At 33.5% G+C, this 14,451-nt stretch overlaps 1 protein-coding gene across 2 annotated transcripts; it reads right to left on the bottom strand.

Annotated features, from left to right (window-relative positions):
- Window positions 1-559: 559 nt before the first annotated feature.
- On the bottom strand, window positions 560-11,005 carry LOC108224025 (uncharacterized). 2 transcript variants are annotated; one of them, XM_017398545.2, is made up of 18 exons: window positions 10,639-11,005; window positions 10,458-10,559; window positions 9,790-9,872; window positions 9,589-9,673; window positions 9,389-9,475; window positions 8,742-8,803; window positions 7,791-7,972; window positions 7,635-7,695; window positions 7,262-7,439; window positions 6,171-6,209; window positions 6,012-6,073; window positions 5,864-5,900; window positions 3,745-3,794; window positions 3,596-3,665; window positions 3,188-3,263; window positions 1,920-1,999; window positions 1,775-1,843; window positions 560-885 (listed from the first exon to the last, which is right to left on the bottom strand). In XM_017398545.2, exons 1-18 carry the CDS (start codon window positions 10,693-10,695, stop codon window positions 826-828), a joined length of 1,440 nt encoding a protein of 479 aa, XP_017254034.1. In that variant the 5' UTR covers window positions 10,696-11,005; the 3' UTR covers window positions 560-825. The 2 variants fall into 2 exon arrangements, with proteins under 2 accessions (XP_017254034.1, XP_063949800.1); XM_064093730.1 differs by lacking the exon at window positions 560-885 and adding an exon at window positions 1,275-1,405 and having other exon boundaries at window positions 10,639-10,793.
- Between the last annotated feature and the right edge of the window lie 3,446 nt (window positions 11,006-14,451).

Genomic DNA, 14,451 nt, shown 5'->3' with positions numbered 1-14,451 from the left:
GGGACATATCAATATTTAATAATAGATTTGAGATAGTGGAGGAAAGTAGTGGGTGTAATAGTAGTTTTTATTGTTAAATATGAGATAGTGGAGGAAGATAGTGGGTGTAATGATGAGAAAAACTTACTCCCTCCGTCCCACCCATTTCTTTACACTTTCCTTTTTGGGGTGTCCCATCCAATTCTTTACATTTCAAAACTTACCAAAAATAGTCAATGGGTCCCACCACTTCTCCACTTTTCTTTCTTTTTCACACTACTTTTACTTCACTATCTTCTTTTTATACATTAAAAATCATTGGGTCCCACCACTTTACCCACTTTTCTTCCTCTTTTCAATTACTTTATACATATTCCTTAACCTCCGTGCCCAACCCATTTGATAAGAAATGGGTGGGACGGAGGGAGTATTATTTATAGTAACGTAAAGAAATGAGAGGGACATACCAAAATAGTAACTGTAAAGAAATGAGAGGGACAGAGGGAGTATTTTTCTACAGTTTTAAGGAAGAAGCATTGTCAGTTTTGGGGTAATGATTTCACCTGTAAACTGATGAGACTTAAGCCAAAAGCTATATAATTTATTCAAAGTTCAATCAAGATGAATACAGAAGTCGAGTTCAATAAAGTTAAACCACCTTCACATCAAAAGTTACATAAATTTAAGGGTTTGCTCTCTCTTGGGTCTCATAAATATATAACATATGTATCTTGGCCTTTCATTCTGTTATGTTTTCTTCTCTATATTTTCTTTCCAGAATCTCATGTACAGAACAATGTTGAATAGCATATTAACAATATAATGGTTTGGTGCAGAACGGTGCTGCTATTGCGTTGTGCAGAATTGTTCTGCGGCTTTCAAGTAAATAAGCCCTCGTTTCACCCTCTGCACATTACACATAAGTACACAATAAGACATCTAATATGTACACTGCAATTTTGACATAAAACATAAAAAGTAACACAAAGCTTAGCTTGTAAAAGTGACCATGAGAGGGAAAGTAGACCTGCTAATATTTTCATTTTCTTAACATATTTATTATTACTTTATAGTTACCATATAAATTTTGGAAGGGAGGTACACAACTTAGTTAGCTTCTCCCAATTTCAAGAACAAGTCCTATTATTCACCAAAGAAAAGCTTACTAAGGGATATTGTGTTGGTACCAAATCAACAATAACAAAAAGATCTACAACTATCCTGGCAAGGAAGTTCAATAGTTTTATGAAATTAATTAGCAAAAAGAATAATCTAGAATGCCTATTGAAAAAAGTAATCACCTTTATGAAAATATTCAATGCTTTTTGGTCAAATTTAAGTACTGCAACTGATTCAGGAGTGAAGTCATTTGAGGTGAACACACAATAGAACTGGATTCAGGGCTTGATTTACAGAGATGAGAGACCTGATGGAGCTTAAGTTCAGGCATTAAAATCTACTAAGCAAATTTGTTAGTTTTGATTTTGTTAAATATTAGTTTTATATGTTGTAACTCGTAACATAGTCAATTGCCGGTTATAAAATGTCAATCTGAATACAGAAGATGTATGATCATACACAGTACACCGTGTCTGAAGAAATGGGTTGTTAAATATTTTTATTTAGTTCTTCGGCCTCATAACCATTATTATATGATTCTGTTATTAAAGAAAATGTTCCAGGAAATCCGTATTCATTTCTTATTTCAATTTTTTAAGACTAGCTAAAATCTTGAAAGGAGTTTAGTAGTTAACAACTATCACAAAAGGTGTGCCATTATGGAAGGTAATGTTACCTCGTTTGTATCTCTCATGCGAAGGAGGTCCAACCTTTGTGATGGTCTCCGATTAGTTAGAGTTGCAAGCTGAAATAAATTTCACATCATCAAGCTATAACTCTTTATTTGAATGTGTTTTGTGTGCGCGCGCGCAAAGACATACCCAAAAGCTAAAGTGCTCAGGATCATTTGTTGTGGGCATCAACTCTTCAGCCTTGAGGAGCTGTGCAAGACGTACTTGATCTACATAAAAAATCATATTTGTCATTGCTAAAAAGAGGTATATATGTCACAATTACAACAAATAGATAAAAGCATCGACATAACATTCTGATTATGCAATAATGCAAATAGCAAGGTTATTACGGCGCCAAGTCGAGCCTCGGCGTCCGGATACCTTGGAATCGACTAGTCGACAAGTCGCCCGACTAGTCGTAAAAAGTCGACAAGTCATTCTTATACATATTTTTACCAGATTTAATATATAAAATATAGTTGAACGCACATCAGTTTATAGTTTGAATCAAAAGTAAAAGATAATAAGCAACAGTGAGATGTATACGACGTAGCAGATTGTTAGTTCACATATAAATTGAAGGCAGAAAGATAGGAAAGAAATAATAATGTGAAGTTGAAATGATACAAAAATTAGGGATATACTTATACGTTGAAAATGATACAAAGATTACATATCCTGAAGCCAAAGAGTAGTGACAGGATGGAAATAAAAATGTGAAGTTGAAATGATACAAAGATTAGGGAGACACTGATATGTTGAAAATAAGTCGCCAGACTAAATAAGTCGTTGCTTGACTTTTTCTATAAAACGACTTGTCGACTAGTGGTCGACTAGTCGACGACTAGTCGTCGACTTGATAACAATGGCAAATAGTGTATATAAGATAATGCTTACTGTTCCTAGAGATAGCTTAATATAAGGGAGAAAAATCTCAAAGAGGGGCAACAGTACATGAAATTATAAACATATGGAGAAGACCCCTTTTTAAGGTCAGCTATCTTTCAGGTTTGCAAGCACAAATATGACCATACTTAAAAAATAGAATAAAGGTACATGCATATCCCTATAACTTAAAGCAAAAAATTGGGGGACAGAGGAACTAGCTATATTCCAAATAAATTCTCCTATATAGGTTTGAAACAACTTCATAATATTGCTTGTAAGCACTTAATTATTAGGTCCAAAAACTATTAAATATTCTTGAAAAATTAGCCAGATTTGACCCTGAACAACTAGTAGCTGCTACCATTTCCAATTTTGTTGACATGCTTCTCGAGATGATCCAACTTCAGAAGTTTGGATACGTTTGTCTCACACAAATGCTTTCCACAAGTTTGGTGTTCACCCTCCAAAAGACTTGTGAAAAGCAACATATAAAAAAATTATTAAGAATGTTATCCATGATGAATTACCTCCCTGAGCTGCCTCTTGTGCCGTCCTCATCCATGATTTAGCAAATGCTTCTGCTTTTTGTACAGTATCCTCTAACTACAAGCTTACATAAGTTAAAGTCAAGCCATTTCGTTGGTTTTAGACATAGATATTGCATTTTGTTCAAGATTATGCTAGCTACATGTATGACTTCTTATAAGATTCCTAAAAAATAATGCAAATAATTCAAAAGTTTATCCAAAGGAAAAGCCTATCCGACACTTGTAACTGTTTAAAATGTGTTTGAAATCTCCTGAGTTTTCTTTTCAAAAGAGCATTGCACCAGATTTCAATCTTAAAGCAAGTTAGAGAAGAGGAACTACTAATAAAGCAAGCCACTGACACAAAAAACTCTCTTCCATATAAATTTAAAAGTACAGCGCACTTACGTCTAATCTTTCTTCTGTTCCTTCAGCTGGGCATATATCCTGTATCCATTCAATCTCAGCCACACGATACCTTGAAAATCAGAAAAGGGCATCAGTGTAGCCACCATAATAAAACCTAATTACTTATGTAGAAATGGCAGTTTGGTTACCCATCTTGATCCCAGTGGTCAATTATGTGACATCTTCTGCGGCCTTCAACCTGTTGAAAAAGTATAGATACATGACTGCCAACAAAGCACTGAAAACATGAATAGCTCACACAGGAAACTCCATGTGATGGATTGCTCTCTCTTTATTATAACATTTGGGTTTCTTCAGCCTCAAGAATTCCAACACCCAGTTGAAGAGTATAATATCCTGTTGAGGCCTTCCTCTAACACCTTATGTTGTGTTTGGTTGGGGTGAATGATTCCGGAAGGAATGAAATGAAAAATGAACTATCTTATGGATGATTTTTAATAAATTTCATTCCTTCCTCCATTCCATTCCCTACATCATATGCTAAATATCACCCCTTCCATTTGAGATGGAATGCTCCATTCTCTCACATCCTCAATTTCTTCTCAAATCTCATCATAGCAATTTTGCACTCCTTCAAATTTTTTCAAAACTTTCTTCCTATCTCTATTAGTTTCAAGTATTTTTTACTCATTCCATTCCATTCCATTCCATTCTCCCCAACTAAACACAACATTAAGGTTTCAGGTTTTAGATGAGCTATTTACATAACATAATATCAAAGCTTGGGCTAGCGGGAGACATGAGTTCGACTACAAGCCACCCCCAATACTCTCAAAATTTATCATTACACTTAAGACATAGTTATGAGAGATAGGCATCTTTGATCCACTCTTGACCCAAAAATAGGCTTTTGAGTGACCCAGAAATGGGCTTTTGAGTGACTCCGAAAAATAGGTCTAATTTATCATAGAAACGCAAGATAAAGTTATGCCCCAAAGATGGGAGACCGCGATAAGGGAACTGTTAACACATTGAGATTTAGGTGAATAGGTCACTTAACATGATATCAGATACCATTTAGGAGCGGACTCAGGTCTCCACCCTGTGTGTTTAATTTAAATATTTATTGGTATTGGTAGTTGTTGGTATTGGTAACGGTATTGGTAGTTGATGTTCAATCGTACCATTCAGGGGGAGTGTTGAAGAGTATAAGATCATGTTAAGACCTCCTCTAACACCTATACGTTTTAGATGGGCTGGTTACTTAACACATCCAATCAACATCGATAAACTTTAGTAGAAGATCTCTATATTTAAGTTTAAGATCGTAAGCTTTCCCAATTTTACTTTGACTTTTAGTAGGATATCTCAAATAATATATCATACATAATACTTTAGATTAAAACATTAAACGGAAAAGGCAAACCACACATTTATAATGTGTTTGATCTTCTAGTTGACAAAGTTACTAACACTAGCTTATTCTTCTGCCAAAATGGTGGCCAAAGTTAAAATTATTTGATTGTAATTACAGATAACTCAAGTAAAAATCCTTTCCACATTTAGTATAGATAATATACAATCAGCAAACAGAGTATCCATTTATCATGACAAACCAAACAAAACTTGCCAAGCATATCCCATAGGCATATATAGGGTGAGATTTATGCAAAGATTAGCCGTAGACCTAGGAGTAGATAGGTTGTTTAGGTTAAAACCGATTTTGAGAAAAAGTTTAAAAATTGCGGAAAAGAAGTTTTGAGGTGCAAAAGTATCAAAAGACGAAAGACATTGTAAAGTGTAGGTAGTACACTATACTTCCAGATACACTTTATATATATATATAACAGGAATATACTTTAGAAACAAAAGATTTTAATCTAACTAGAAGTTTGTGGTTTAAGGGTGACAAATAATCGACATTCTTTCAATATGAGGGCCGAAAATACTAGAAACCCAACAAGTGTTGCTTACTCAAAATACATGTGTTGCTTACACAAAATATATATGGAGAAGTAAGATATGAAATATAGAGTAGATCATAAAATCTCAAACAACTAACCATCAATAGTAAGTACATCACCAAAGTTCATAGAACAAGGAGGGGGGAAGGAAACAAAAGCACTGATGTTAAGATATTATTTCCACATCACCAAGTGGATAAAATCCTCGTAACATATAACAAAATAAGAACATAATCATGAAGTCATTAACACATATAAACAAGTAGAAATTGCGTCTGCAGTGGTGCCAATAAGCATACTCTTGGGACACAAAGAAAAGCGAATTGATGTAGCCATATCTCACCTCTAGAAAGAAACGTCCATCTGGAAGTGCCTCACAACTACAGTCATTAAACCAGAGAATGTTTGATGTACCACAAATATTACATATAGCTAAAAGTTGGATAGCATGTAAATTGAAAAAAATACGGACAAGGGATAAAAAGACCTACTCAGTAATCTCCACTTCACAAGCGTGATCAGCAACTGAACCTGATGTCGAATCTATCGTAACCTATACAATTCAAAGACAGCGTCTTAACATGTGAGAGGATTCTTTTACCCAATCTTCATGAAAGGATGGTGAATGGGGAAAACAGGATATATATTACCATTCCCATTCTTCTGTTTCCTTCCATTATCCTCCTTACCTACAATTTTTTAGAAAAGAAAGTAGCTACTATGACTAACATCATCAACCATAGTGTTTTTAGATAAAACAACATATTCAGAGAACAAATCCAATCAGAATCTCATTATGCTATTAATTTTGACTTTTTTTTATTATTTGCATTCAGCTTGAGGACTTTGTAGAATCTAGTCACCGAGTCCAATTTACCTAAAAAGTACATGTATTTCTCATGAAGCTCCATGTCTTTTAGTATTGACTAAATCTATCTGTACATCTTCTAGACCCCAATGGATTTCATCAAAAAAAGTTTGCTACTAACCCCAAGTTATTTTATGACTTGCAACTTGCAAGCATATTGGCAGAAGAATGTTTCTGCTTACAAGTTATTAATAATGACTTCAATCATAATACATAACTAATAAGATGTAAAAAAAAAAACACTAAAAAATACTAGAATTTTCATTAAAAGGCATAATATAAATCCTTCCCCAAATTTTATAAGTCAGCTTTAAGTTACTTTTACTATTTTTTAAAATGAACCAATAAGCTAATTTTGACTTGTAAGTAAATCTCAACTTACAATAAAGGCACACAAACAGGCCCCAAGTATTCTCATTGCTATAACAATAGTTTCTGCCACAATATGTATGAAATAATAAAATGTTATTTTCATTGCCTACAGGGATACCTAGACAACAGAATGATTGTCCTAATAAATGACTGCAAGAACCAGTTTAGACTGAAGTATATTTGTCAAGTATTATGGATGTGTCCTAACAAGTTACCAATTACTTCCATTTTTGTTATAGAACTCCCAGCCCGGATCAAGTTTAGTGCTTTTATTCAAGACTCCCATTAGTTAAAATAATAATAATAGATGGAAACTTAATCTATTCAATATAAATAATCCAACTTATTAATCCTTTTTGCATGTTTCTCTTCATGTCTAGGGTACATCTTCATCACTGTACACATTTAGTAAACCTACTAGCACACTTTCTGCTGATAGAGGTAGTGTAACAAGAAAATTTATAGAACCTAGATGGGTTAGCTAGCATAACTTGAACTCACCATAAGTCTATACCGAGGTTCAAATATGTTGAGTTGTAACTTCTGGCAGGGTAGGACAACATCCATGACAAAAAGAGGCAACAAATCAGCACCCATGATTGTCAAATTTTCATGCTCCAACTTCCTTTCAGCATATTCCTCTGGAAAGTTCTTTTGTATTATGTTGTTCAGTGTAACACTTCAAATACACACACATAAATTATCAGAAAGGAGAGTGAGAACATCATTTAGTGTCAGGAAATTAGTAATGAAGTTTAAAAAATAGTGCAAACACATCGCAAAATTTAGTGTATTAGAAAGTTATCATTTCAGATGCCAATCAGCCAACGACAGCCTGAAAATACGTCAAGTAACACTCCAATATAATTCTCACCTGATTGAACATGTTCTAGGACTTATAAAAAGAATTGTTCGGCACAATGGGCATCTGTTACCTATCATTTCCAAAAAAGGATTACTTAAATAAACAAAGTTATACAGTGATCAGAATTCAGATTTAGAAAAATGGGAGAATAGCTAGAAATCTCACATCGGTCCATTGCTTGAAATAGGCAAGAACGGCAAAAGGAGTGTCCACAAGGAGTTGTAATTGGTTCATAAATCAACTTCAAGCAGACAGTACAATCAAAGTCATCCGTACGCAGAGTTATCTCATGATTATTCCTCCCCATTGTAGTACATGTCATTCTTACTAAATTCCGAAGATGCACACTTTTGCCAAAAATAAATGAATTTTAAATACCATATACCGAATATGAGGATTAAAGTTACATTTACAAATATAATCATTATTTACATTTAATTACAAGGTACAGTATCGAAGGCTAGTGTGATAACAAGCAACTAAATTATTAGAATGACGAACCAATAAATTAAGTCGTAATCTTTAGTTAATTTTCCTAATATTGTAATATATAAGTTAGCCGGAAGGGATAACTTGGAAGCTTCTCTCACAATATAAACAGATTAGAGGGGTGTCTTTCCACCTTACGGAGTGAATGTTTTCAGAAGAATATATGTCCATCCTCATATGTTTTAGTGATTTATATATATATTTAAATTAATAAGAAAACACCTTGATCAAATTACGAGGCTTTTGGGTCTACTTATGACCTCCAAACCAGATATTCATACATTTAGCAGATAAGTCAGATTGACTTATAGGTTATATGCAAGTAGGTCATAGGTACTTTCTTTTATTATTTTTTAAAGAAATAGTTATTGACATGGCAAAAATTTATATCACCCTCGCCATATACAACTTCTAATAAACTTATGTTGAGAATTTGTGATTGACTTGACAATAGTTAAAACAATAAGTGATTTACATCATTGCATGTTATATATTTATCAATAAAAATATCCAAAAAGGTAACACCTTATAGGTGATAATTTTACTTTGAGTATTAACTTCATAAGTTCCAAAAACCACTTTCAGTAAGCAGTAAACCTTTCATGATAAGCTAAGGCCCTATATTACCTTGAAGGATCAATCTGAAGCCCCGAGAGTACAATGTCATGGGCCAGCTCAAACCTTTGTAACTGCCACATAGATCATATATAAGTGAGTTTTAGCTTATGAAAGATCATTGGCAACTCAACAGCTATCAAAAAAATTTATGCACCATGAGGACCATATAGAGGTCCAAGATTGCTAGAAGGTATATCTTAAATTGTTAATCTTAAACGGTGCGTCTATTTAAGAAACAAATACCTTATTTTTTATTTGGCTTCGAGATAGAAATACAGAACAAAAAACATTAAATAATATCTTCTCACAAATACAATGTCTGCAACAGTTATTTATTTAATAATGTATTGTATCAACAACTTTTAACCAATAGATCTGAGCAATACACAGATACAGCCTAAACATAGAATATACTGGGGTTTGAATCCTGGAAGTTTTATTATAATATAAGAGCTGTAATAGTATGAGTAAGAATCTTAAAATGATTTCGAACTGTTATATGCCATGAATTTATGGACTTAATGTACTTATTTTGAACAATTTAAAACATCCAAAAATTTACCCTGGTCATGATGGTTAGGAATATAAAAATGAAACCCAAATTGAAAGTCGATACATGATTGCAAATTAAAATCTATGATGTTTGGTGCCCTCACCAAAATTAGTGCGTCGGCCTTCAAAATGTGTGCTTTTACTGAATCACTTTGAAGGTTCATCATTTTGTCAGCATCCTTTAAAGCAAGCTAAAAAAACATATACAAACATGCTAATGTAGTATTAGTAATGGTTGTGGTACTGATTCCCTTAAATTCAGAGAGGATTGCTTTATTATCAACAACGAAGATTAGTTACGTACTCCAGCATGTACAGTTGGATCAAGCCCGCTTAACGGTCTATATTCAGAATCTGATGCAGGTCTATGTACCAGGAATTGACAAATCCTGGAAACAGATCATACGAGAGATAACTGTTAAACAATGCCAAATATATCCAAAAAACATTTGTGTTAAAGACACTTTCTGCATTACAAATGAGATATCAGAATCCAGACTGAAACCTGAGATAGGCAGCACATCGATTGCCAAGAATAACAGGATGATGAGGTTTGATATTAATAGCACCTGAGTAACAATTGATAGCCTAAAAAAACACAATTTGTCAGCAAAAAGACAACACAGAAGAATGACTGTATCATTACAAACACGTTATTGTCATTAACCAGCAAATTCATATACACACAACAAATACCACGAGACTATAAATCTGATTACATATTAGAACAGTCCAATATTTCATGTTAATAACAAAAACAGTGCAAACATTTATATCTACAATAACCTCAATAGACTAATATTAATTCTCGGTCACAGCATAAATAGGGAACACGTATTTTTTTACCTCAACAAATTATTATTCTCAAAAAAATAATCACACTCTCCAGTTCAGAAGCTATTGACATATAGAGAATCACAAGTTTATTTGAACTACTAAAGTAAATTTAAATTTTCAATTATATTATCTCTGACGAATAAGCATCAATTCAAGTATTATAATGGACTGTAACTGAATTGTTACCGAGATCCGTAACACAAGATCAAAGCAGCACGGCAAACGCCAAGCAGTAAATAAGTAGTTATAACAAACACTAAAAAACTAAACTGAACTGAAACTAATGAGTATAATAAGCAAAGAAAACATATTTAAAAAAAGGAGTAAAATAACGACCTCTTCGAAGCGATTTTGGCGGAAGGCTTTGTTTGCTTTGTTAACGAGCTGATGAAGATGAGTGTGCGATATACTATTATTATTCTCCTCCTCTTCATTCTCCTGTAATTCAAATTTCAAATTTACTTTACCTCGATAAATAAATATATAACTACAATCGATAAATAATTAAATAGCGTACCGATATTAAGTCATCAACGTCATCGATTCCTTCCAGGACGATTGATTGATTCGACATTGTAGAGAGGGAGAAAGAGAAAGGAGAGAGGGAGAGAGAGAGGGAGGGAGGGAGGGGGGGGAGTGAGAGAGAGAGAGAGAGGGAGAGGAGGGAGGGAGGGGGAGAGAGAGAGAGAGAGAGAGAGAGAGAGAGAGAGAGAGAGTAACGACGTCGTGAGGGAGGGAAGTGACCGCCGTGTAGTGGCTTTGATCTCTAGTTGAGTTGTGTGTATATACGGACGTGGTTAGTTGTACGTGGAGCTGTATGTGTATATACGCACACCACACTCTTTGTATTCTACTCGAGATTTCTGTGGAGGTTGCTCATCTTCAGAGATGGCATGCTGGGCGTATACTGCTTTAACTGCCTAATTATTATTTTAAACAAAAAGTCTTTTTACTTAATTTTGATCACGCTCTTTATTTATAAAATTAAATTTAAAAATTAATGAGTTCTAACTTCTATTATAGGATAGCGACAAAACAAACACAAAATAGAGGACGTATACGAAATTTCTTCTGTTTTCTTTGATGAAATAAGCATAAACTCAATCTTTAATTATTTATAAATAATAATTAGGAAATTTATCAAAATTATCATTTTTTTAAAGTTTTTTGCGATTTTACTATATCTTGAAAATATTTATAAGAATACAAATTTTTTAGAAAATTTTTATAAAAAAATACAATATGCAACCAGATGCAACTACGGGTTGCTGGTTCCAAGTATGGTTGTTGGTGGTTGCAAAAGTTTGAATACAGTATTTTTGTATATATTTTAAGAAATTTTGTATTTTTATAAATTATTTAAAAAAGATATAGGGGCCGTTTGGGCAGGCTTAAAAAAGTGATTTCTTATTTAAAGTAAATAAGTGGATTAGAAGTGAGAAGTAAATAAGTTAATAAAGTGTTTGGAAAAGAAAAAGAAACTCCGAGAGAGAAGTTAGCATTCTCATCTTCTCAAAAGTGCTTCTACTTATTTACACAAACGGGTGAAGAAAAGTAGAAATCAAAAGCAGCTTCCGCTAGTGGAGAGCAAACCTCGGTCCCGGTTCGGTTTTTGGGTAAAACCGAAACCGAAGATCCTCTTTTTTAAAATTTTAAAACCGCAACCGAACCGGCGGTTTCGGTTTCGGTTTTAAAACTCCGGTCCGGTTTTAATCGGTGCGGTTTCAGTTTTAAAACCGCAAAAAATTAAATGAAGAAACATACATCCAATTTAAGAAATAAATTAGTTAACTAGATTAATGGTCGAAGAGAAATTTTGAAATTTAAAGCATGGCATGAAGGAACTATTTATGATATATTCAATTGTATACAATGAATGATAATATAAATAAAAGCCTATTCATATAAATTAACTTAATGATATCATACTTATAATAACTAGAATATTTATTTGTGCTTTATTCACTCTAACAATCAATACTTATATGTTTAAACTTATGAGATTTATACTTATTGTTCCATTATTACTATACAACTCTACTATATACAATTAATATATTAGTTGATAACCCATAGTATACTATGAGATATTAATTTAGTCTATATATTTCTTATAAAATTGTCTAAATAAATATTATTTTTTGTTTTTTAATAATTGGTTCGGTCCGATTTTTTGCGGTTCGGTTTTCACTTAAAATCGGAACCGCATCCATTAGAATTAGTTCGGTTTTAGAATTTTCGGTTTCGGTTCGGATCGGTTTTATGCGGTTCAGTTTTGATCGGTTTTACCGGTTTCGATTTGAATTCGGTTTTTTGCTCACTCCTGAATTCCGCTTCTTGAAAACAAACACCCCCATAGTATTTTTGCAAAAACAATTTTGAAAAAAAAAATATTAGAGACTTGGACATTTACGAGAAAACCCTAATAATTATTATGTGAATAAGATACCTAAGAATGTTTGTTCACGTTAATATTCTCTTAGAAAATCAATTTGCATGCTATTCTCATATATTTTGGCTGATATCGTAATATTGACGAGTAATTTATACTGAAACTAGTTGTCAAAGCTGCGCTTCACGGCGGTATACTATAGCTATTCATAAATTATGATATAAAATATTATACCAAAGTTGTAGCAATAGTGTCGTAAATTTTGGAAAATTACATAAAAGATGAATGTATTCAAAGAGGTGTACCTTTTAGAATCCTATGATGGTTGTAATCAGTGTGTTGGTGGGGGTAGATGCTACATATTAGGTTGATCGAAGATTTGGCATTTAGATTATTTTAGAAGAGCTAATCACTATGGGTTAAGACGCTTAAGACGCTGACAATCTCATGAGGAAACTATTAAGCATCAATATAAATTAAAAACTAATTCCACATGGTTTTAAAATCTCAATATAATGTAAAATAAACTATCCACTACTAAAATCAAAAACCAGTTACCTCAAATTGTATGATTGCGAGGAAGTAATGTTTTCCCATCTAAATCTTAGACTTAAGAACATGCTTGCATATAACAATGTTTGAATTTTAATTTGCGTCTCCATTATCATTATCATCATCGTCATCCAGCACCACCATCTTCCTCCTTTTCCTAACCTCGACAGCAGCTTTTAATTGGTTGCCTGACACTCCACCTTCCACCTTGTTAGCGCCACTCTCCTCTGCGTCATCTACCATGCTTGATTCCCTTTTGCCACATTCGCGAGGTGGTTGCAGTCCATCATTGTATGTGAGTTTTTCTTTGACATTGTCACGAATCTACATATATTAAATTGTGTTACAACAAACAATAACATACATGTCAATATCGGGAGAAAGATCTTGTCGTTATGTAGTTATTAACAGTGAACATACCTCGAGGGCCTTCTTTGACTCATATTCATGTTCCAAACACTTCCTTGGCTCGTATATTTCAGACACGGTGTAGTTTGCATATCCTTGTTTGAAGTTATAATGATTCAACCTCAACCTGTATATGAATTCCTTGCCTATAAGTGTATTTAGCTCTTTGGGATGATCACTATCGCCGGAGGCCAATCTATTAACCAATTTTTTTGCAGAAATGTCGAGTAAGCGCTCGACAACATTGCTGAATAAAGTTAGAGTTGTAGTTCCAGTGTGATCTTTAATGTGTACATGTACTTTGAACCTGCAAGTGCAAGGAATTGAACTCTAAATTGAATACGTCAAACATGAGTCTCTAATGCATACCGAGAGAGTAAGACAACTTACATCACAAGAGGATAATCAATTATTTTTGTTACAGCACTTGTAATCTCCGTCCTCAGCTTCGAAGTTTTTCCCACATGATTTGCAGGCTACATAGTACCACCCAAATTGGTTTTTGATCTCAAATATCTTCCCTCTCACAGTAGCAACATATTCCTGTTTAGACGTTTACAAATTGTACTATGAGTTACGGTACGGAACATATATGTCAAGATGTGTGTGGTCAAAAGTTGGCACCGAAAAAGTGTTACCGTTAGATCCTCACTCCACTTGGAATCCACCAGCTCTTTAATATTCATCCTGTGAAAGAACATCTTTTCTTCTAGTGTGTATTTATTTGAATTAGAGCTCTCAATAAATTTCAATTTTCTAGAGTGTTGTGCAAATCTCTCTCGGAGTGTCATCACGTATGGGATGTCCAAATTCATCTATATCTTGTTGTTGTTTGTAGAGTTGAAATAGAGGGCACCTGTCATGACATCGTTGAGATGTAGTATGATTAGAATTAAGCTAATCATATGTATGTTGGTTTTTCCGTGTACTTAATAAGGGCATGAAGTATATATAATGTGATTAATGAGAAAATAACTA

The sequence above is a fragment of the Daucus carota genome, chromosome 5 (genome assembly GCF_001625215.2).
Source record: "Daucus carota subsp. sativus chromosome 5, DH1 v3.0, whole genome shotgun sequence".
NCBI lineage: Eukaryota > Viridiplantae > Streptophyta > Magnoliopsida > Apiales > Apiaceae > Daucus > Daucus carota.
The sequence above is the reverse complement of the archived record's forward strand: the minus strand, read 5'-3'. Positions and strand labels throughout refer to the sequence as shown.